The 22,336-nt window shown below is 33.7% G+C and overlaps 4 protein-coding genes across 10 annotated transcripts; 2 read left to right on the forward strand and 2 right to left on the reverse strand.

Moving 5' to 3' along the window:
• The first annotated feature begins 276 nt into the window (after positions 1-276).
• On the forward strand, positions 277-6,010 carry bc2.1 (squalene monooxigenase 2). 4 transcript variants are annotated; one of them, XR_011214416.1, is made up of 9 exons: positions 277-845; positions 1,729-1,840; positions 2,447-2,621; positions 2,818-2,986; positions 3,155-3,379; positions 3,566-3,841; positions 4,159-4,437; positions 4,596-4,786; positions 5,552-6,010. XR_011214416.1 is itself a non-coding variant. In NM_001308335.1 (8 exons), exons 1-8 carry the CDS (start codon positions 390-392, stop codon positions 4,710-4,712), a joined length of 1,809 nt encoding a protein of 602 aa, NP_001295264.1. In that variant the 5' UTR covers positions 314-389; the 3' UTR covers positions 4,713-4,993. The 4 variants fall into 4 exon arrangements, 1 of the variants encoding a protein (NP_001295264.1); XR_003245098.2 differs by lacking the exon at positions 5,552-6,010 and adding an exon at positions 4,857-5,147; XR_003245099.2 differs by lacking the exon at positions 5,552-6,010 and adding an exon at positions 4,917-5,147.
• A 282-nt stretch (positions 6,011-6,292) lies between these two features.
• Positions 6,293-8,112, reverse strand: ACS7 (1-aminocyclopropane-1-carboxylate synthase 7). The gene is given in 3 exon segments (NM_001247417.1): positions 6,293-7,406; positions 7,503-7,663; positions 7,767-8,112. Coding segments are annotated over 3 exon segments (1,404 nt in total). The 5' UTR covers positions 8,046-8,112; the 3' UTR covers positions 6,293-6,442.
• Positions 8,113-14,328: 6,216 nt separating this feature from the next.
• Positions 14,329-16,322, forward strand: LOC112940919 (1-aminocyclopropane-1-carboxylate synthase 3-like). The gene is made up of 3 exons (XM_026029243.2): positions 14,329-14,779; positions 14,883-15,043; positions 15,140-16,322. Exons 1-3 carry the CDS (start codon positions 14,501-14,503, stop codon positions 16,101-16,103), a joined length of 1,404 nt encoding a protein of 467 aa, XP_025885028.1. The 5' UTR covers positions 14,329-14,500; the 3' UTR covers positions 16,104-16,322.
• Positions 16,323-16,548: 226 nt separating this feature from the next.
• On the reverse strand, positions 16,549-22,308 carry LOC112940012 (squalene epoxidase 3-like). Of its 4 annotated transcripts, none has more exons than XR_011214620.1 (9): positions 21,701-22,299; positions 20,706-20,817; positions 19,925-20,099; positions 19,560-19,728; positions 19,167-19,391; positions 18,705-18,980; positions 18,109-18,387; positions 17,760-17,950; positions 16,549-16,994 (listed from the first exon to the last, which is right to left on the reverse strand). XR_011214620.1 is itself a non-coding variant. In XM_026029244.2 (8 exons), the coding sequence occupies exons 1-8, from the start codon at positions 22,154-22,156 to the stop codon at positions 17,834-17,836; spliced, it is 1,809 nt and encodes a 602-aa protein (XP_025885029.1). In that variant the 5' UTR covers positions 22,157-22,308; the 3' UTR covers positions 17,399-17,833. The 4 variants fall into 4 exon arrangements, 1 of the variants encoding a protein (XP_025885029.1); XR_003245222.2 differs by lacking the exon at positions 16,549-16,994 and adding an exon at positions 17,399-17,629; XR_003245221.2 differs by lacking the exon at positions 16,549-16,994 and adding an exon at positions 17,399-17,689.
• Positions 22,309-22,336: the final 28 nt, after the last annotated feature.

Raw genomic sequence — 22,336 nt, forward strand, 5'->3', positions numbered from 1 at the left:
TCTATTTAAAAAAGAATGATTACTTTTTTTTTGGTAATATTTTAATTTTTTGAATAATATTTTAATTTTAATTTTTCACATGACCTATTTAAGACCACAAGGTTATAAGATATTTTTATACATTTAATATAATTTTAATTTAGATCCACAAAATTAAATATTTTCTTTATTTTCTTAAACTATATTTAAAATTAAACTAGATAACTCTTTTTAAAAGGAAAGAAATATTAACGAAATAAATAAAATGTGCTAAATAAATATTCTTGCATTTGGCCCCTCCTGCCAATTGCCAGACTTGAATATTGTCTCTCGTGTTTTTTTTTATTGTCATCCTCGCAATTTTCACCCAAAATCACACGGTCCAATTGGATCCCCAATTTCGGATTGCGATGCTTCTTATAAATACAAACAATTTCTACCATGCTTTCTCCCTCGTTTTCTCCAAACACAAATTTCCTCTATCTGCAGCCTCTCCTCCACCACCCAAATCATCATTTTCTCAGGCCTCTGATTCAATTACAAAGAACAAATTGAAGTTACCTTTGGTTTCTTTGACCAAATCTTTGCCAAATACACAATTTGATCTTATTCAGAGCGAGAAAATGGTGAATTTCATGATGGATAAGTATATTGTTCCCAGTTTTGTTGTTTCTCTATTGGGGTTCCTTCTTCTTTATGTTTTGCGACCAAGAACCCCCAATTATAAGAAAATGGATCTTAAATCTACCCGAAAATGTGAAACCCACAACGTAATTTCTAGAAAATTGGAGAAAGGGACCGATGCCGATGTTATAATTGTTGGAGCTGGGGTTGCTGGTGCTGCTCTTGCTCATACCCTTGCTAAGGTCTATTCCCAATTGCTTTCTAATTTACGGTTTTCATATTTCTAAAAGTCCCTTTGAAAGAAATGAAAATTTTCTTATCGGCAAGGTCATAATATTGGAATGGAAGGAAGCATGATGAAAAAATTGTATTTGGATACGGAAAATTCCTCTTACTATTATTATGTTTTCCTCACTGTTTTCTGTTTCTTTATACCTGAAATTGCTGCACTTGAGCCGATTGTCTCTTCGAAACAATCTCTCTGTATTAGGTAATGGTAAGGTCCTATGTACACCCTACCCTCGCCAGATCCCACTTGTGGGATTTCATCATTATGTTGTTCTTGTTGGATATGCAAAATCCATGAAAAAAAATCTAAACTTTTAGCTCCCCTCCAAGAGGTCTTTAGAATATGAATTATTTGCATGTATGATACTAGTTCCTTTACTGGGCACTTTATCTTATCAAGAGTTAATTGGACCAACTTTTAGAAATAAATTGTAGATAAATTCATTTTTCCTTTAATGAAAATTGAAATGACCGGAAACCATAGGGAAAGTACTATAAGTTGCAATTCTTCTCGTATCAAAATGATAAAAGAAGACGATCTAATGATGTGGTCTCAATTTCACATAGTTTGAAACTTGGGAAGGGACATAGGCTAAGCATTTCGAGAAGAGGGAGTAGACTATTTTGTTTAATGCAACATACAGGTGCTGTTAATATTCTTATCTTGATGGTAAGTTGTGATCTGTAATGGCTTGCCTTGTCATGGAAAATTTGGTTTTTGATTCCTAACACTTGTGTCCACGAGCAGGAAACAAGAAAATGTTTGTCTAGTGACTTTTACCAATTGTCCTGATCCCCCTTTAGCATCTAAACATTTGTTTTTTGCCACTGCTGCAGGAAGGACGAAATGTTCACGTCATCGAAAGGGATTTGACAGAGCCGGACCGGATTGTTGGCGAATTGCTTCAGCCTGGGGGTTATCTTAAATTGATTGAGTTGGGCATTGAAGGTTTGTCTAAAAAAAAGAAAAAAAAAACAAAATCAAACAAGCATAAGAGCTTACAATTGATCATTTTGTGATAGAGCTGGTAGGCACAAGATATACTCCCTCCGTTCACTTTATTTGTCCACCATACAAAAAACGAATTTTCACTTTTGCTTGTTACTTTTAGCATATCAATAGAAGTACATATTTTTTTCATGTTTTGTCCTCAACATGTATTACTTATTCTCAAAACATTTCCCTAGACCTAAGACTATACATCTATTCATATGGGTATTTTGGCAAAAGTTACTCATATTAACCATTGTTTCTAAAGAGCGTGCAAAGACCAAAGTGGACAATTAAAAGTGAACGGTGGGAGTATTTTACTATAGTATTTGAAATAAGTTGTAGTTTTAACTTGGGTTGCATGGACTCTTCACTTTCAATGCCGCACCCGTGTTGGATTCTCTAAAATACGCTACTTTTGGAAAATGCGACACACCCATTGATATTTTTGAAGAGTCCAAGCTACGTAGTTTTTAACTTGATTAGGATATAGAATTCACTTTTCGTTGTACTATTCTAGGTTTGCGTAATTTTGTGCTCTTGACGTTTGCCATTGTAATGCAGATTGTGTTGAGGATATTGATGCCCAGCGGGTGGTTGGATATGCTCTTTTCAAGGATGGAAAGAGCACAAATGTTTCCTATCCCTTGAAAAACTTCCATTCGGATGTGGCTGGGAGAAGCTTTCACAATGGGCGCTTCATACAGAAGATGAGAGAAAAAGCAGCTACTCTTCCCAAGTAAGCTTACCCATGCAGTATTATTTATTAGAACTGTTTTCGACACATCATATTAATCTTTCCTTATTAATAAAAAGAACTGTCTAGACACATTTCATGCTTTTAGTAATTGATACAATCATGTAATTGTAATTATCCTTTTGCTTATCATAGTTGCAAATAATCAATTGACTGGTTTTTATTAAATTATGTACAGTGTACGATTGGAACAAGGCACCGTAACATCCCTGATTGAAGAAAATGGATCCATTAAGGGTGTTCAGTACAAAACTAAGGCTGGCCAAGAACTTAAAGCACATGCTCCTCTTACAGTAGTTTGTGATGGGTGCTTCTCAAACTTGCGACGCTCGCTTTGTGACCCTAAGGTGAAGTTAATACCACTAAACATGTCAGTTGATTTGTTTCTGTAGTGTCATATGCACACATCAGGTCAAGTAAAACCTTCATATGCCTGGTGATATATGTTACCTGCACCGAGTTTGGAAAATTTAGATCTTGAAACTTATTGTAAGTGCGAGTATTGACATGTGCAGGTTGATGTTCCCTCTTGCTTTGTTGGTCTGGTATTGGAATTGGAGAATGATCGACTTCCATACCCAAACCATGGGCATGTTATTCTGGCAGATCCTTCTCCCATCTTATTTTATCCTATCAGTAGCACGGAAATTCGCTGCTTGGTCGATGTACCTGGTCAAAAGCTTCCTTCTCTTGCTAATGGTGATATGGCAAATTATTTGAAAACTATGGTAGCTCCCCAGGTACGTACAGTTTCCCTGCATGGTACTATTTTTATTTTTCTTAACTTTAGAATATAGTCATACACACAGCCAGTATAAAAAGTCTGTCCTTGTTTTTTCTACCTCACATACAATTGCCTGTTCCTAAAGATAGCTATTTGGTTCCTCCCAATGTGCCACCATGATGGTATCTTTACATTTTTTCAGGTACCACCTGAGCTACGTGATGCGTTTCTATCTGCAATTGATAAGGGGCATATTAAAACTATGCCAAACAGGAGCATGCCAGCTGCTCCCTATCCTACACCTGGAGCTCTGTTGCTAGGCGATTCTTTCAACATGCGCCATCCATTAACTGGTGGGGGAATGACTGTTGCGCTTTCAGACATTGCAGTATTAAGGAATCTTCTTATGCCATTGCAAGACCTGAATGACGCAGATGAGTTGTGTAAATATCTGGAGTCATTTTATACTTTGCGCAAGGTAAAGCTAAAACTGTTGTCTGGATAACACTATCATCGGTTGAATGATTTGCAATATGTGTTGTGGCTTATTTAAAAAAATATTTTATTTCAGCTTTTTGATCAAGTGTAGGGAGAACCTTCTTTCTAGCAATTTGACGTGGCATATGATGTCTTTTATCTCTACATAAAAATCATACGTTATTCGAAGCAGTTTTAATGTCTAAAACTGCATCACTTTTTTTAGTGCTATTCCCTCTAAAAGAATACAAACTAACAGAACTGGATTTCTGACTTTATTAGCCTGTTACTTATTCTTGTATTGGTCTCTGTTTTCAGCCAGTGGCTTCCACCATAAATACTTTGGCTGGAGCTCTGTATAAGGTGTTCTGTGCTTCTCCTGATCAAGCGAGGAGGGAGATGCGAGATGCGTGTTTTGACTATTTGAGCCTTGGAGGCACTTGTTCAACTGGACCTGTAGCTCTACTCTCTGGTCTTGATCCTAATCCAATGAGCTTGGTGCTCCATTTCTTTGCAGTGGCCGTTTATGGAGTTGGTCGTTTACTTGTACCTTTTCCTTCTCCAAAGAAGTTGTGGATCGGAGCTAAATTAATATTGGTATGTACCTTAAATGTAGTATTCAAACTGTCTTCGTTGACTCTGAGCATGTGTGTGTTATATATTGAGCTACTTTCCAGTTGAAATTCCTACATACTCGTTCACCTTGTTTGAAAGTCTTGACCATTTTGGCATGCATGCTCTTTTTTTTTGTTCAGTCTGCATCAGGCATCATATTTCCCATCATAAAGGCAGAAGGGATCCGGCAAATGTTCTTTCCAACAACAATACCAGCATATCACAGAGCTCCTCCCGTGAAGACGGAGTCAGATTAAGCAGAAAATTTGTTGAAGTTTTGTTCCATGAATAGCATTAACATTTTTGCAGTTCCTTTCTCGAAGCACGAAATGTAAGTTCCACTCTCCCCTCACCCCAAACCCTACAAATAGAATAAGAATGACGACGAAACCTTATTGTAGGCATATTATACCAAAAGGAACTTCAAGTGTACGTATTCATTGAAATCTACCTTATTGTAGGCATATTATACCAAAAGGAACTTCAAGTGTACGTATTCATTTAAATCTAGTCAGACTCCCTACTCTGTAGAAATGTATATTGTGGCATTCACTTTATATCTTAGAGAGTTCAATTTGTACGTCAGTTGTAGCTCTGAGATAGACATCAACGGTTATGTTTCTGTATTGTACATCACATTGATGTATGTATCAGTTTGTTATAAAGGTCTGCCTTTTGGTTTTCAACTTCAATATATGCTTTTAAAATACTGGCAGTCTCCTTATGAAGTTGGAAGACTTTAGATTCATTCTCTGTTTAAAGATGTGGTTTTGGAGCACTATACCTTTCAGAGACCGATGCAGGCAGCCTACTTATAACGCGTTCAATATGAGTCGATATTTTTAATATGAAGCATACATAAACATTTGTGCATCACTTTGATGTCTCAGCTAATAATTTTTGAAGTACAATTTGTTAGTGTTAAAAATTGGAAAAATAATTCCGAAAAAGTATTATGAAACTGCTCGCCTTATTGAAGTATCAAAAGTGTACAAAATAGGCTTAAACCGAAAAGGAAATTTAAATGTATGTTAAGAGTCACCTTATTTCTGAACCATCAAACATCTTACTAGTCATTATTTATGAATTTGAGCAGGTTTTTATAACAACATCAATAGGTCACCTCCCACCAAAAGGAAAGGAAAACATGGAAACACATGCTCTTCATCATTTTGAGCAATTAACAATGTCAACATTACTTGCATCTTCTTTTATGTCCATGTATATTCAACTTTTCGGTCTTCCATAAACATCTATCTCCTTCCCATCTCGCCTAACTTGGTGCAAAGATTTACGGTGAGAGGTGATAGATATTTCTTGGAGTTAATTAAGGTGTGTGCAAGCTGATTCAGACACCACAATTATCAAGAAATAGATAATAGATAAACGTCTTACCTCTATGAGGTTGAAACTTTAATACTTAAGGTTGAAATCTACATCAACACCTTGGAATGAGATAGTCTAATGTGATTCAATTTGTGTTATCTATTATTTCCCTTTGCAATTATTCCTCGATAAATAAAGCATATTTGCAAGATTTAAGAGGTTTCTTAAATTATTTTTATCTAAACCATTAAATCTTAAATCTTAAAGGCACTCATCCAAATATACCCTTGAGAAAATCAAGAGTAGCCATACCCTCGGGGTGACCTAGTGGTTTGAGTTTAGAACTTTCAACCGAATGTCCCTTGAAACTCCTAGGTCGAGCTCGCAGCAACGCACTTGTGCGGTCACCTCTCTAATTATCTTTCATTTATGAGAGCTGAAATTAGAATTAGAATTAATTGAACATTTAATAATATGGATGTATTACCATATGTATATGGAAAAGCACTTCTCGTCCAATCAAATGGACAGTGACCCTCTACAATTAAAACAATTTAAAAGTATGTATTATGGTACAAAATCTTTTAGAAATCTCAACATCTAATTAACTATCGAGATTTAAAAAAACAAAAATGAATTTACGAACTTTCACATGACTAGACTATCGTTCTCTTTGACGTTCATTGAACGATAGTCGAAAAACCCATTTGGAAAATGACTTCTTCTTATTAGAACACTGCTGCTGATTTTGAATATCATCCTTGTTATTAACCCTTGAATCAACAAAAGCCTTCAAACGTTGTATGGCGATATTTAACGTATCTTCTGACATGTTAGCAAAACATGCACGAAACCAACCCGGTTCTGTACAATGGCATGACGATCCAGCTGAAATATTTAGCCCTACTTCGTACACTATTTTCTTCCATAATTCCATTTCTCCATCAAATGTGTTTGAACTTAAAAGATGTCTCATATCCACCCAACAAAACAACCCAGCATTGCTCTCAAGGCACCTTATTCCAATTTGTTTAAGACCACCAACTAGCATTTCATGTCGTTTTTTCAGCCTCTTTTGATTTTCAGACACGTAATTTTTCGTGAACTTTTTGTCTGATAGCAAAGCAGAAAGAAGGTATTGAGTTTGAGATGAAATTAATCCAAAACTAGACATTTTTGTGGCTGCAGAGACGACCCTATCGTCGTTGGAATAAATGGCACCAACTCGAAATCCTGGAAGTCCCAAATCTTTCGAAAGACTATAGACTATGTGAACTCTATCCCATACATCAGTGTACATGTAGTTGTTTTCGATTAGTACTTCCATGACACTGACGAATTTAGGTGAGTTAAAAACAGTGCCAGAATATATCTCATCACTGATGAGATGGATTTGTTTTGTAGATACGAAGGTAAGAAGAAGTTGGAGTTCTTTTTTGGTTAATGTTGTGCCTAATGGATTCGAAGGGTTAGTGACTAAAACCCCTTTCACTCTAAGGTTTCGCCTTTCGGCTTCTGTATAAGCTTCTTCAAGAGCTGATTCTGTGATTCTAAATCCGTTTGAACTTGTGCATTGTATTGGAACAATCTCAGCTCCTGTTCTCCATTTTAAGTCTCTATCAAATCTGCATTATTACACAATATCATAATTAGTAAAGTACATAGTTCGCCCTGTGTTAAAATAGACGATCAATAATAATGTGAGTGTAAACTAAACGTACCCAGGGTAGTATGGAGTGGGAAGGAGAAAAGCATGGCCAGGATCAGCGAGGCAAAACATGAGTGTCTCATTTGCAGAAGTAGCACCAGCTGTAAGTACAAGCTTATTTGAATCAAAGCTTACTTTGTTTCCTCTGATTTCAGACATGAATTGAACCAATGCCTGCATTACAATGTGAGGTTGTGAAGTTAATAATAAATATATGATAAGTCAGTTACGTTAGTCAGTGTATATAAGTCAAATTCGACTGCAATCACAAACTTACATCTTTGAAAGCTGGAAGACCATGGTAATCTTGAAATAAGGAAAGCTCTCTAAATATTGAGTGGCCATTTCTCTTAAATGCAGATGCATCTGGATTTAGAGTAAGCCATGACTCTAATAAATCGAAAGAGAGCTGATTCTCTGCGAGACCCATCTGAATGATTCCTTTAGGATTACGAATTTCATCATATGGGTTTTTCTGATACTCTTCCCATCCTAGAAAGTAGGAAGAATCTTGTCCATGTGAGTTACACATGGCTTTCTTCGATAAAAGCTTCATTTGCACTTGAATTTTTTTATGTTTGTTTTGAGAGGCAGAAAATATTTAGAGAAGATTGTTGCTATGTGTTATATCATGGTGAGGTATATATATATATATAAGAGTTTAGGGATGAAGAAACAAACATATCACCATATGATTTTAAACTTTAACTATACATTTTTTTGTTTTTTTCTACTTTTTTGTCTCCAAACAAACAATTAATTTAAGTGTGTTTGGGAAGTATACACTAAGTTGACGCGCTTTTGCGTCGTATGTTATAATTGAATATTTTTATTTCATGTCATGTAGGGACTATTTTGGATCAATTTTGTACTGGCTTGTCTAAGGGTGTAACAAAAGGGTGGCATTAATGTGACACCCATCAACATTTTGCTATATAGGGTAAAACAACATTTCAAAGGGTAGCACTTGTGGAGTCTGAAGCTGAAAAGGCAAAAAAAAAACTGTTAAAAATTCTAAAAGAGGACATTAATTTTTTTTATATCAAAAGGGTAAAATTACTCCTGATGAAGCGATTTTCTACTCACAAAATTAATGTGTTATTTCTTTTTAAAAAAAAATATAAAAATCACTGTTGTGGCAGCGGTTTAATCCAAAAAGAAAATTCTTTTTCGTTAAATCACTGCCCCCAAAAAAAGTTTTAACAAAAGTTGCAGAGGCAGACCAAATGTTTCCACAAAATGTCTGCCTCTATTAACTTTTTCAATGAAAAAGAAATCGCTGCCATAGTAGTCATTTCAATTTCAATTTTTTTTTGAAAAACGCTGCACTCGCGGCGATATTAATAAAAAAATTATCAGAGAAGTGATTTTACCCTTTTGTTTTTTTAAAAAAATTAATATGTTCTTTTGAAATTTTTAACAATATTTTTTGTCCTTTTGACTCCAGACTCAGCACTTGTGCCGTTATTTTACTATAAACTTCAACAGACTAGTACTAGTTTATTTTCCTCATATGCCTGAAATGACATGAGACAAGTAAAATATACTATTGAAGGTAAAGAAAGTGGAGTTAAGACATGGATATAATTGACAAAAATTTGATATTCTGGATTGGACAAACATTATTGTGTAAATATAGCATCATACCAAGTTGCTTCTTGAATGAAGTAGGAGGGGAAAACACAAGTACCCAACTTGTTTACAAATTGTTTGTGCAGGTGTTTCTCTGTTCCTTTCTCTATAGATTTCTTCATGTGAAACCCATACCACTTGTTATTTCTTGCCTTCTCCAAATCAACTCTAACTCATGAATCCTATATTCAGCTTTTTTTGGTATTGTTTTTGACTTTTTTGTTCACTAGTAAAATAGTACAAATAAATTATAAGTAGGCATTTATCCATGCGTAATATGAGATCGTGAGAGGAAATCAACGTTTGGACATGTGATTTTATCTCATGATCTCATACCATGAGATGAATTTCTAAATTCTCCAAAAATCATGATTTGAAAATTTTCAAATATAAAAAATGACTTACCAGTTTATATTTTGTTAAAACAACCTCAAATTTATATCTACTAACACTAATTTCATATATAAATGAAAGATATAATTTATAATGAATTGAAGTTTGATTAATCTTTTTCTAGAATAACTTTGTGATAGTATATATAATATGTGATTTATAAAGGGAAAATTTAATATATGTCAAATTTCATTGATGAAATAACATTAGATGGGTATAGTTTACATAATTACATTTTATGGATATAGTTTAGGCATTTAGGTTTCTTTAATTTTGTATATAACGTTTCTTTTATTTTTTTATTTATACAAATTCTTTTTAAAAAAAAGTGGATTGTAACTGAAGTGTTAAATAAGGTAACAATAAATTTAGATAATGTCATAATTTATGTAAACATTCAAAATCACTTTTTTTTTTCAAAATAAAAATTATACAACAATTGAAAGACAAAAGAAACTTGTTTTTGCGCATGAACGAAGCATCAGTTTAACCTTTTTTTTTTTGGGTATATTCAAATACAAATAATGTTCATTAAAGGAAACTTCATGTTTTTAATTGCAATAATTATACAATTTTCTATTGTATTTACCAATTTGGATATATCTGCGGTCCTTTCTGTGTTGAAACTTGTATATGTCCATAGCGTAATAGTATAAACGATATTCTGGAGTGTTTTAGAAAAATTGATTTGAGCACCTATCGTAAACGGTAGTATATGTATTCTAATATTTATAAACAAATTGTTGTAGTAATTCCAATGTGCAAATGTATATTAATTTTTTGTATATAAAGGTCGTTTTATAAAATTGTATATATCTATTAAATTATAATTTTGTCTTTATTTTCGTTACCTGTAATATAGTTGTGTAGTATACGTTTTGTGATTTCTAATATTCATATACAAATAATGCAGTAATGTATATGTTGAAATCTATATAAGTTTATAACATGAAAAGCTGTAGGAGACAATTATATACATTTTTAGATGCAATATTTGTATATGAGCACGAAGATAAGGGTAAACATAAGTTTGTTAAATAGATTGTATAAAAATGTTGTACCAATTGTGTAAATGATATTTGTGCATGATTTGAAATGAATTTATTTTTGAAAATTCTACGGATAATGGCTTCATTGGCTATTTTGAAAATTCACTACTACCCATATTAACTTAGTATACTAGTCATTATATACATAACTTAAATACTCTGTATAAACTAATAGAATATACAGACTCGTACAATAACTAAGGGAATATACATATAACTAGAGCATGTGTGTATTAAACATGCAATATACTATATACAATTTTGTGAATATACAAAAATTACTTAAACAAATATTTGTTTTAATTTTTGTATATTAACACATAAGTAACAAAATATTCTATCTAAAATTGTGTTTTAAGCCACTAACTCATGATCCTGATGTTTTTCGAATCGGTCAATTTCAGAATCTCTCTCTATTTTGATTTTGAAGAATTTATAATCTAATAAGATTGATTGATTATTTGAACAAAAAATATGAAAAAAGTAAGAAACACAATACATATACTATTGTTGAATAACGAAAAAATAAAAACAATTGATACACAACAAGATTTTAGGGGTTACCTGGGAAAGTTGAATTCAATATCGGAGGGAGAAAGTGAATTTTCAGCCAATTTGAAATTCAAAATCAGATAAAAAGTGTGATATATGAGAAAGAGGTGGAATAGGAATATGAAAGATAATATTGATTTGTATAAAATTATATACAAAATCAAAATAAAGGTTTCTCACTGTTGGTTAATGAATAGGTGGTGGATCCATTAATTATGGGGAAAAAAAGAAATTATAAATATAGAAAGTAAATACATTAAAATATACCCTTATTATAGAATTACTTAGGGATGTTTATCATCCCCATGTAAGCAAACTATTACATGTTTGATAAGATTGTATTAAGAATTGAGACAATTTTAATTGTTTTACAATTAATGAGTTTTTTTATATTCATAAGAAAACATACGACATAAAAACTAAAACGTTTAAATCATATTTGCAAACATAACTTCAACTTCTCATTATTTAATATCATGATTTCAAATCGTATGGCCAAATGAATCTAAGTGTGATTTAAGAGTTTGCGGAGTAAATTGACCTTGAGATGAAACAATAGAGTATTTATCACTCATGCAATCTCACTTGATAATAATCACTAGAAGGGAGGGATTACTACCATCTGACCAGCTGAAGGCAATAAAATCCTAATTGTGTCTAAATGTGATTTGGGTCAAATTAATCAATGTGAATGCTTCTTATGTGCAAACTAAATTAAACTTATCCATCGTATCTTTTTTTTAAAGTTTTAATTAATCTTTCCACTAATGCAAAATCCCAAACTATTAGAAACCGGATGTTGACTGTAACTCATTATTTTATAGGCTACTCCACTTTAAATAATTAAAGAAACTACCATGTGGAAAAAATATAGATTAAATTAGAATTGAGATATTTAAAAAGATTTTAGGTTCTTATTTTTCAACTATATTTTTAGCCCAAACTGAGACTAAGAGAGGGACAAGAATAGATTTGAGTGGGCAACACATAGTGAGGAAATGGGACAATGGCAAACAAATGCATGGTGACTGCTCTTTAACTTTTGGATGGAATTATTTGTATGTCTCTTTCTTCTCTTCCCTAGTCAACATGTAATGTATTAAGCCTATCAAACATAAATTACACATTTTGTTCATTCCAAAACACAAAACAATGACAAGATCTCAAGTGCCCTATATGATCTCCATTTCTAATTTCAAACTTCAATTTTTTTTTTATAGAGAGTTGGGTCCTTTACTTTTATTACACTATCATATCGACGTGGCTTACCTCGTGAAATAGATCAAAAAAAATTCATATTATTCTTATTATAACTTGGATTAAAAAAAAACATTTTGTATGAGTTGGATAACATATTTTTATATGTATTGCTGAATATTATAATCACTTATCTAATTGTAAAATGATTATCGAGGATTACTAGTATGAATAGAATTTCTTTAAATCTTATACTTAAAAAGCATGTTTTTTAAGTCTCGAAAGGAGTTACCTTTTTGGTAAGAAACGATTTTATTTTAATGGATTATACGCAATGTGTATCTGAATTGGTCAGGATTATGAAAATGTTCACACATCTAGTGAGAAATTAAAAAAAAATTACCATCTAATAATTTAAACGGACAAGGGCCTAAAATACCCTTAAAGTATTGAAAATGGTACAAAATTACCCTTCATTCACCTATTGACTCCAAAATGTCTTTTTCATCCACCTATTGGCTACAAAATACCCTTGTCATCAACCTTTGGGTTCAAAATTGACCATTTTTTAATTGTTATAAAATTAAACTCTTTAAATATTTTTTTAAATACTGGGCGTTCAACTATTAATTATAAATTTAATTTATTTATATAATTTATAAACCAATCCACTACCCACTCATTACTAACTAAACCTCACTCAATTAAATTTAGGTTGAGCCGCTTATTTAGGAGGACACTTTCTTTCAAAATTGAAAGGTAAAGAAATAATACATCCCGAATTAATTCATGCACTTTTTTTAAATATAATTTTATAAATATTTATGATTTATTTTAAAACCTTTAATATATTATTTTGAAAAAAAGTTACCTATGAAGTAACATCACATAATTGAGACGTAAGAATAATTAAGATGAACATAGTCAGACTTTTAAGTTTATCGGTGATTTTTATGTAGCCACTTGAATGTATGATAATTTACTTTTATATTTTTTAAGAACACTTAATTGGCAGTAGCTTGCATTAATAATGTGACGGGTTCATTTAGAGGGATTTAATTAGTAATGCGTGGGTAGTAGATTGATTTATAAATTACACTGATAAGTTAAATTATAACAAATAGTTGAGCACCAGGTATTTTAAAAAATATTTAAATAGTTTAAATATAAAATCGTTAAATAAGTGGTCAATTTTAAACCAAAAGGTGGATGACAAAGGTATTTTGGACCCAATAGATGGATGAGAAAGGTATTTTGAAGCCAATAGGTGGATGAAGGGTAATTTTGTACCATTTTCAATACTTTGCTTAAAATAAATTATATACTATTTGTTAATGTATGTCTTAATTTGAAGCGGGTTGAATTGTGCTTCTTTTAGTTTATAAGTTGTTACATATTTAGTGCCCGCTTTTAATTTATTCAATCATAAGTTTAATCAACTGAACTTAAATATACCTCTGATCTTGTCAAAATACACCCAAAAAGTTTGGTCGAGTTTAGATGTTTTCAACACTTCTCTCGACTTCTTATTAAGAGTCTTATGTTCATACAAGAGTTTTGAGATCATTTAATATAAATGTGCTTTATCAGAAGTATATATAAATTTAGAGAATTTTTTTTAAGACTGTCAATGATCGAAAATGACACTAATAATTTATGTCAAAGTGTATTATCAATACTAATAGAAAATATTGGTACTAATTAAGTGCAGTACTATAGTAGCAGACTAACAGCATCAACATTGACAATAGGCAGTAGCATCACCAAGAGTCCAAGACATCACTTGTCATGTTTTTCGAAGTGTTTTTTTACCAAAAATGTTGATGGGTGTCACATTAATGCCACCCTTTTGTTACACCCTTAGACAAGCCAGTACAAAATTGATCCAAAATAGTCCCTACATGACATGAAATAAAAATATTCAATTATAACATACGACGCAAAAGCGCGTCAACTTAGTGTATACTTCCCAAACACACTTAAATTAATTGTTTGTTTGGAGACAAAAAAGTAGAAAAAAACAAAAAAATGTATAGTTAAAGTTTAAAATCATATGGTGATATGTTTGTTTCTTCATCCCTAAACTCTTATATATATATATATACCTCACCATGATATAACACATAGCAACAATCTTCTCTAAATATTTTCTGCCTCTCAAAACAAACATAAAAAAATTCAAGTGCAAATGAAGCTTTTATCGAAGAAAGCCATGTGTAACTCACATGGACAAGATTCTTCCTACTTTCTAGGATGGGAAGAGTATCAGAAAAACCCATATGATGAAATTCGTAATCCTAAAGGAATCATTCAGATGGGTCTCGCAGAGAATCAGCTCTCTTTCGATTTATTAGAGTCATGGCTTACTCTAAATCCAGATGCATCTGCATTTAAGAGAAATGGCCACTCAATATTTAGAGAGCTTTCCTTATTTCAAGATTACCATGGTCTTCCAGCTTTCAAAGATGTAAGTTTGTGATTGCAGTCGAATTTGACTTATATACACTGACTAACGTAACTGACTTATCATATATTTATTATTAACTTCACAACCTCACATTGTAATGCAGGCATTGGTTCAATTCATGTCTGAAATCAGAGGAAACAAAGTAAGCTTTGATTCAAATAAGCTTGTACTTACAGCTGGTGCTACTTCTGCAAATGAGACACTCATGTTTTGCCTCGCTGATCCTGGCCATGCTTTTCTCCTTCCCACTCCATACTACCCTGGGTACGTTTAGTTTACACTCACATTATTATTGATCGTCTATTTTAACACAGGGCGAACTATGTACTTTACTAATTATGATATTGTGTAATAATGCAGATTTGATAGAGACTTAAAATGGAGAACAGGAGCTGAGATTGTTCCAATACAATGCACAAGTTCAAACGGATTTAGAATCACAGAATCAGCTCTTGAAGAAGCTTATACAGAAGCCGAAAGGCGAAACCTTAGAGTGAAAGGGGTTTTAGTCACTAACCCTTCGAATCCATTAGGCACAACATTAACCAAAAAAGAACTCCAACTTCTTCTTACCTTCGTATCTACAAAACAAATCCATCTCATCAGTGATGAGATATATTCTGGCACTGTTTTTAACTCACCTAAATTCGTCAGTGTCATGGAAGTACTAATCGAAAACAACTACATGTACACTGATGTATGGGATAGAGTTCACATAGTCTATAGTCTTTCGAAAGATTTGGGACTTCCAGGATTTCGAGTTGGTGCCATTTATTCCAACGACGATAGGGTCGTCTCTGCAGCCACAAAAATGTCTAGTTTTGGATTAATTTCATCTCAAACTCAATACCTTCTTTCTGCTTTGCTATCAGACAAAAAGTTCACGAAAAATTACGTGTCTGAAAATCAAAAGAGGCTGAAAAAACGACATGAAATGCTAGTTGGTGGTCTTAAACAAATTGGAATAAGGTGCCTTGAGAGCAATGCTGGGTTGTTTTGTTGGGTGGATATGAGACATCTTTTAAGTTCAAACACATTTGATGGAGAAATGGAATTATGGAAGAAAATAGTGTACGAAGTAGGGCTAAATATTTCAGCTGGATCGTCATGCCATTGTACAGAACCGGGTTGGTTTCGTGCATGTTTTGCTAACATGTCAGAAGATACGTTAAATATCGCCATACAACGTTTGAAGGCTTTTGTTGATTCAAGGGTTAATAACAAGGATGATATTCAAAATCAGCAGCAGTGTTCTAATAAGAAGAAGTCATTTTCCAAATGGGTTTTTCGACTATCGTTCAATGAACGTCAAAGAGAACGATAGTCTAGTCATGTGAAAGTTCGTAAATTCATTTTTGTTTTTTTAAATCTCGATAGTTAATTAGATGTTGAGATTTCTAAAAGATTTTGTACCATAATACATACTTTTAAATTGTTTTAATTGTAGAGGGTCACTGTCCATTTGATTGGACGAGAAGTGCTTTTCCATATACATATGGTAATACATCCATATTATTAAATGTTCAATTAATTCTAATTCTAATTTCAGCTCTCATAAATGAAAGATAATTAGAGAGGTGACCGCACAAGTGCGTTGCTGCGAGCTCGACCTAGGAGTTTCAAGGGACATTCGGTTGAAAGTTCTAAACTCAAACCACTAGGTCACCCCGAGGGTATGGCTACTCTTGATTTTCTCAAGGGTATATTTGGATGAGTGCCTTTAAGATTTAAGATTTAATGGTTTAGATAAAAATAATTTAAGAAACCTCTTAAATCTTGCAAATATGCTTTATTTATCGAGGAATAATTGCAAAGGGAAATAATAGATAACACAAATTGAATCACATTAGACTATCTCATTCCAAGGTGTTGATGTAGATTTCAACCTTAAGTATTAAAGTTTCAACCTCATAGAGGTAAGACGTTTATCTATTATCTATTTCTTGATAATTGTGGTGTCTGAATCAGCTTGCACACACCTTAATTAACTCCAAGAAATATCTATCACCTCTCACCGTAAATCTTTGCACCAAGTTAGGCGAGATGGGAAGGAGATAGATGTTTATGGAAGACCGAAAAGTTGAATATACATGGACATAAAAGAAGATGCAAGTAATGTTGACATTGTTAATTGCTCAAAATGATGAAGAGCATGTGTTTCCATGTTTTCCTTTCCTTTTGGTGGGAGGTGACCTATTGATGTTGTTATAAAAACCTGCTCAAATTCATAAATAATGACTAGTAAGATGTTTGATGGTTCAGAAATAAGGTGACTCTTAACATACATTTAAATTTCCTTTTCGGTTTAAGCCTATTTTGTACACTTTTGATACTTCAATAAGGCGAGCAGTTTCATAATACTTTTTCGGAATTATTTTTCCAATTTTTAACACTAACAAATTGTACTTCAAAAATTATTAGCTGAGACATCAAAGTGATGCACAAATGTTTATGTATGCTTCATATTAAAAATATCGACTCATATTGAACGCGTTATAAGTAGGCTGCCTGCATCGGTCTCTGAAAGGTATAGTGCTCCAAAACCACATCTTTAAACAGAGAATGAATCTAAAGTCTTCCAACTTCATAAGGAGACTGCCAGTATTTTAAAAGCATATATTGAAGTTGAAAACCAAAAGGCAGACCTTTATAACAAACTGATACATACATCAATGTGATGTACAATACAGAAACATAACCGTTGATGTCTATCTCAGAGCTACAACTGACGTACAAATTGAACTCTCTAAGATATAAAGTGAATGCCACAATATACATTTCTACAGAGTAGGGAGTCTGACTAGATTTAAATGAATACGTACACTTGAAGTTCCTTTTGGTATAATATGCCTACAATAAGGTAGATTTCAATGAATACGTACACTTGAAGTTCCTTTTGGTATAATATGCCTACAATAAGGTTTCGTCGTCATTCTTATTCTATTTGTAGGGTTTGGGGTGAGGGGAGAGTGGAACTTACATTTCGTGCTTCGAGAAAGGAACTGCAAAAATGTTAATGCTATTCATGGAACAAAACTTCAACAAATTTTCTGCTTAATCTGACTCCGTCTTCACGGGAGGAGCTCTGTGATATGCTGGTATTGTTGTTGGAAAGAACATTTGCCGGATCCCTTCTGCCTTTATGATGGGAAATATGATGCCTGATGCAGACTGAACAAAAAAAAAGAGCATGCATGCCAAAATGGTCAAGACTTTCAAACAAGGTGAACGAGTATGTAGGAATTTCAACTGGAAAGTAGCTCAATATATAACACACACATGCTCAGAGTCAACGAAGACAGTTTGAATACTACATTTAAGGTACATACCAATATTAATTTAGCTCCGATCCACAACTTCTTTGGAGAAGGAAAAGGTACAAGTAAACGACCAACTCCATAAACGGCCACTGCAAAGAAATGGAGCACCAAGCTCATTGGATTAGGATCAAGACCAGAGAGTAGAGCTACAGGTCCAGTTGAACAAGTGCCTCCAAGGCTCAAATAGTCAAAACACGCATCTCGCATCTCCCTCCTCGCTTGATCAGGAGAAGCACAGAACACCTTATACAGAGCTCCAGCCAAAGTATTTATGGTGGAAGCCACTGGCTGAAAACAGAGACCAATACAAGAATAAGTAACAGGCTAATAAAGTCAGAAATCCAGTTCTGTTAGTTTGTATTCTTTTAGAGGGAATAGCACTAAAAAAAGTGATGCAGTTTTAGACATTAAAACTGCTTCGAATAACGTATGATTTTTATGTAGAGATAAAAGACATCATATGCCACGTCAAATTGCTAGAAAGAAGGTTCTCCCTACACTTGATCAAAAAGCTGAAATAAAATATTTTTTTAAATAAGCCACAACACATATTGCAAATCATTCAACCGATGATAGTGTTATCCAGACAACAGTTTTAGCTTTACCTTGCGCAAAGTATAAAATGACTCCAGATATTTACACAACTCATCTGCGTCATTCAGGTCTTGCAATGGCATAAGAAGATTCCTTAATACTGCAATGTCTGAAAGCGCAACAGTCATTCCCCCACCAGTTAATGGATGGCGCATGTTGAAAGAATCGCCTAGCAACAGAGCTCCAGGTGTAGGATAGGGAGCAGCTGGCATGCTCCTGTTTGGCATAGTTTTAATATGCCCCTTATCAATTGCAGATAGAAACGCATCACGTAGCTCAGGTGGTACCTGAAAAAATGTAAAGATACCATCATGGTGGCACATTGGGAGGAACCAAATAGCTATCTTTAGGAACAGGCAATTGTATGTGAGGTAGAAAAAACAAGGACAGACTTTTTATACTGGCTGTGTGTATGACTATATTCTAAAGTTAAGAAAAATAAAAATAGTACCATGCAGGGAAACTGTACGTACCTGGGGAGCTACCATAGTTTTCAAATAATTTGCCATATCACCATTAGCAAGAGAAGGAAGCTTTTGACCAGGTACATCGACCAAGCAGCGAATTTCCGTGCTACTGATAGGATAAAATAAGATGGGAGAAGGATCTGCCAGAATAACATGCCCATGGTTTGGGTATGGAAGTCGATCATTCTCCAATTCCAATACCAGACCAACAAAGCAAGAGGGAACATCAACCTGCACATGTCAATACTCGCACTTACAATAAGTTTCAAGATCTAAATTTTCCAAACTCGGTGCAGGTAACATATATCACCAGGCATATGAAGGTTTTACTTGACCTGATGTGTGCATATGACACTACAGAAACAAATCAACTGACATGTTTAGTGGTATTAACTTCACCTTAGGGTCACAAAGCGAGCGTCGCAAGTTTGAGAAGCACCCATCACAAACTACTGTAAGAGGAGCATGTGCTTTAAGTTCTTGGCCAGCCTTAGTTTTGTACTGAACACCCTTAATGGATCCATTTTCTTCAATCAGGGATGTTACGGTGCCTTGTTCCAATCGTACACTGTACATAATTTAATAAAAACCAGTCAATTGATTATTTGCAACTATGATAAGCAAAAGGATAATTACAATTACATGATTGTATCAATTACTAAAAGCATGAAATGTGTCTAGACAGTTCTTTTTATTAATAAGGAAAGATTAATATGATGTGTCGAAAACAGTTCTAATAAATAATACTGCATGGGTAAGCTTACTTGGGAAGAGTAGCTGCTTTTTCTCTCATCTTCTGTATGAAGCGCCCATTGTGAAAGCTTCTCCCAGCCACATCCGAATGGAAGTTTTTCAAGGGATAGGAAACATTTGTGCTCTTTCCATCCTTGAAAAGAGCATATCCAACCACCCGCTGGGCATCAATATCCTCAACACAATCTGCATTACAATGGCAAACGTCAAGAGCACAAAATTACGCAAACCTAGAATAGTACAACGAAAAGTGAATTCTATATCCTAATCAAGTTAAAAACTACGTAGCTTGGACTCTTCAAAAATATCAATGGGTGTGTCGCATTTTCCAAAAGTAGCGTATTTTAGAGAATCCAACACGGGTGCGGCATTGAAAGTGAAGAGTCCATGCAACCCAAGTTAAAACTACAACTTATTTCAAATACTATAGTAAAATACTCCCACCGTTCACTTTTAATTGTCCACTTTGGTCTTTGCACGCTCTTTAGAAACAATGGTTAATATGAGTAACTTTTGCCAAAATACCCATATGAATAGATGTATAGTCTTAGGTCTAGGGAAATGTTTTGAGAATAAGTAATACATGTTGAGGACAAAACATGAAAAAAATATGTACTTCTATTGATATGCTAAAAGTAACAAGCAAAAGTGAAAATTCGTTTTTTGTATGGTGGACAAATAAAGTGAACGGAGGGAGTATATCTTGTGCCTACCAGCTCTATCACAAAATGATCAATTGTAAGCTCTTATGCTTGTTTGATTTTGTTTTTTTTTTCTTTTTTTTAGACAAACCTTCAATGCCCAACTCAATCAATTTAAGATAACCCCCAGGCTGAAGCAATTCGCCAACAATCCGGTCCGGCTCTGTCAAATCCCTTTCGATGACGTGAACATTTCGTCCTTCCTGCAGCAGTGGCAAAAAACAAATGTTTAGATGCTAAAGGGGGATCAGGACAATTGGTAAAAGTCACTAGACAAACATTTTCTTGTTTCCTGCTCGTGGACACAAGTGTTAGGAATCAAAAACCAAATTTTCCATGACAAGGCAAGCCATTACAGATCACAACTTACCATCAAGATAAGAATATTAACAGCACCTGTATGTTGCATTAAACAAAATAGTCTACTCCCTCTTCTCGAAATGCTTAGCCTATGTCCCTTCCCAAGTTTCAAACTATGTGAAATTGAGACCACATCATTAGATCGTCTTCTTTTATCATTTTGATACGAGAAGAATTGCAACTTATAGTACTTTCCCTATGGTTTCCGGTCATTTCAATTTTCATTAAAGGAAAAATGAATTTATCTACAATTTATTTCTAAAAGTTGGTCCAATTAACTCTTGATAAGATAAAGTGCCCAGTAAAGGAACTAGTATCATACATGCAAATAATTCATATTCTAAAGACCTCTTGGAGGGGAGCTAAAAGTTTAGATTTTTTTTCATGGATTTTGCATATCCAACAAGAACAACATAATGATGAAATCCCACAAGTGGGATCTGGCGAGGGTAGGGTGTACATAGGACCTTACCATTACCTAATACAGAGAGATTGTTTCGAAGAGACAATCGGCTCAAGTGCAGCAATTTCAGGTATAAAGAAACAGAAAACAGTGAGGAAAACATAATAATAGTAAGAGGAATTTTCCGTATCCAAATACAATTTTTTCATCATGCTTCCTTCCATTCCAATATTATGACCTTGCCGATAAGAAAATTTTCATTTCTTTCAAAGGGACTTTTAGAAATATGAAAACCGTAAATTAGAAAGCAATTGGGAATAGACCTTAGCAAGGGTATGAGCAAGAGCAGCACCAGCAACCCCAGCTCCAACAATTATAACATCGGCATCGGTCCCTTTCTCCAATTTTCTAGAAATTACGTTGTGGGTTTCACATTTTCGGGTAGATTTAAGATCCATTTTCTTATAATTGGGGGTTCTTGGTCGCAAAACATAAAGAAGAAGGAACCCCAATAGAGAAACAACAAAACTGGGAACAATATACTTATCCATCATGAAATTCACCATTTTCTCGCTCTGAATAAGATCAAATTGTGTATTTGGCAAAGATTTGGTCAAAGAAACCAAAGGTAACTTCAATTTGTTCTTTGTAATTGAATCAGAGGCCTGAGAAAATGATGATTTGGGTGGTGGAGGAGAGGCTGCAGATAGAGGAAATTTGTGTTTGGAGAAAACGAGGGAGAAAGCATGGTAGAAATTGTTTGTATTTATAAGAAGCATCGCAATCCGAAATTGGGGATCCAATTGGACCGTGTGATTTTGGGTGAAAATTGCGAGGATGACAATAAAAAAAAACACGAGAGACAATATTCAAGTCTGGCAATTGGCAGGAGGGGCCAAATGCAAGAATATTTATTTAGCACATTTTATTTATTTCGTTAATATTTCTTTCCTTTTAAA

Source organism: Solanum lycopersicum, chromosome 2 (assembly GCF_036512215.1).
Source record: "Solanum lycopersicum chromosome 2, SLM_r2.1".
Taxonomy (NCBI): Eukaryota; Viridiplantae; Streptophyta; class Magnoliopsida; order Solanales; family Solanaceae; genus Solanum; species Solanum lycopersicum.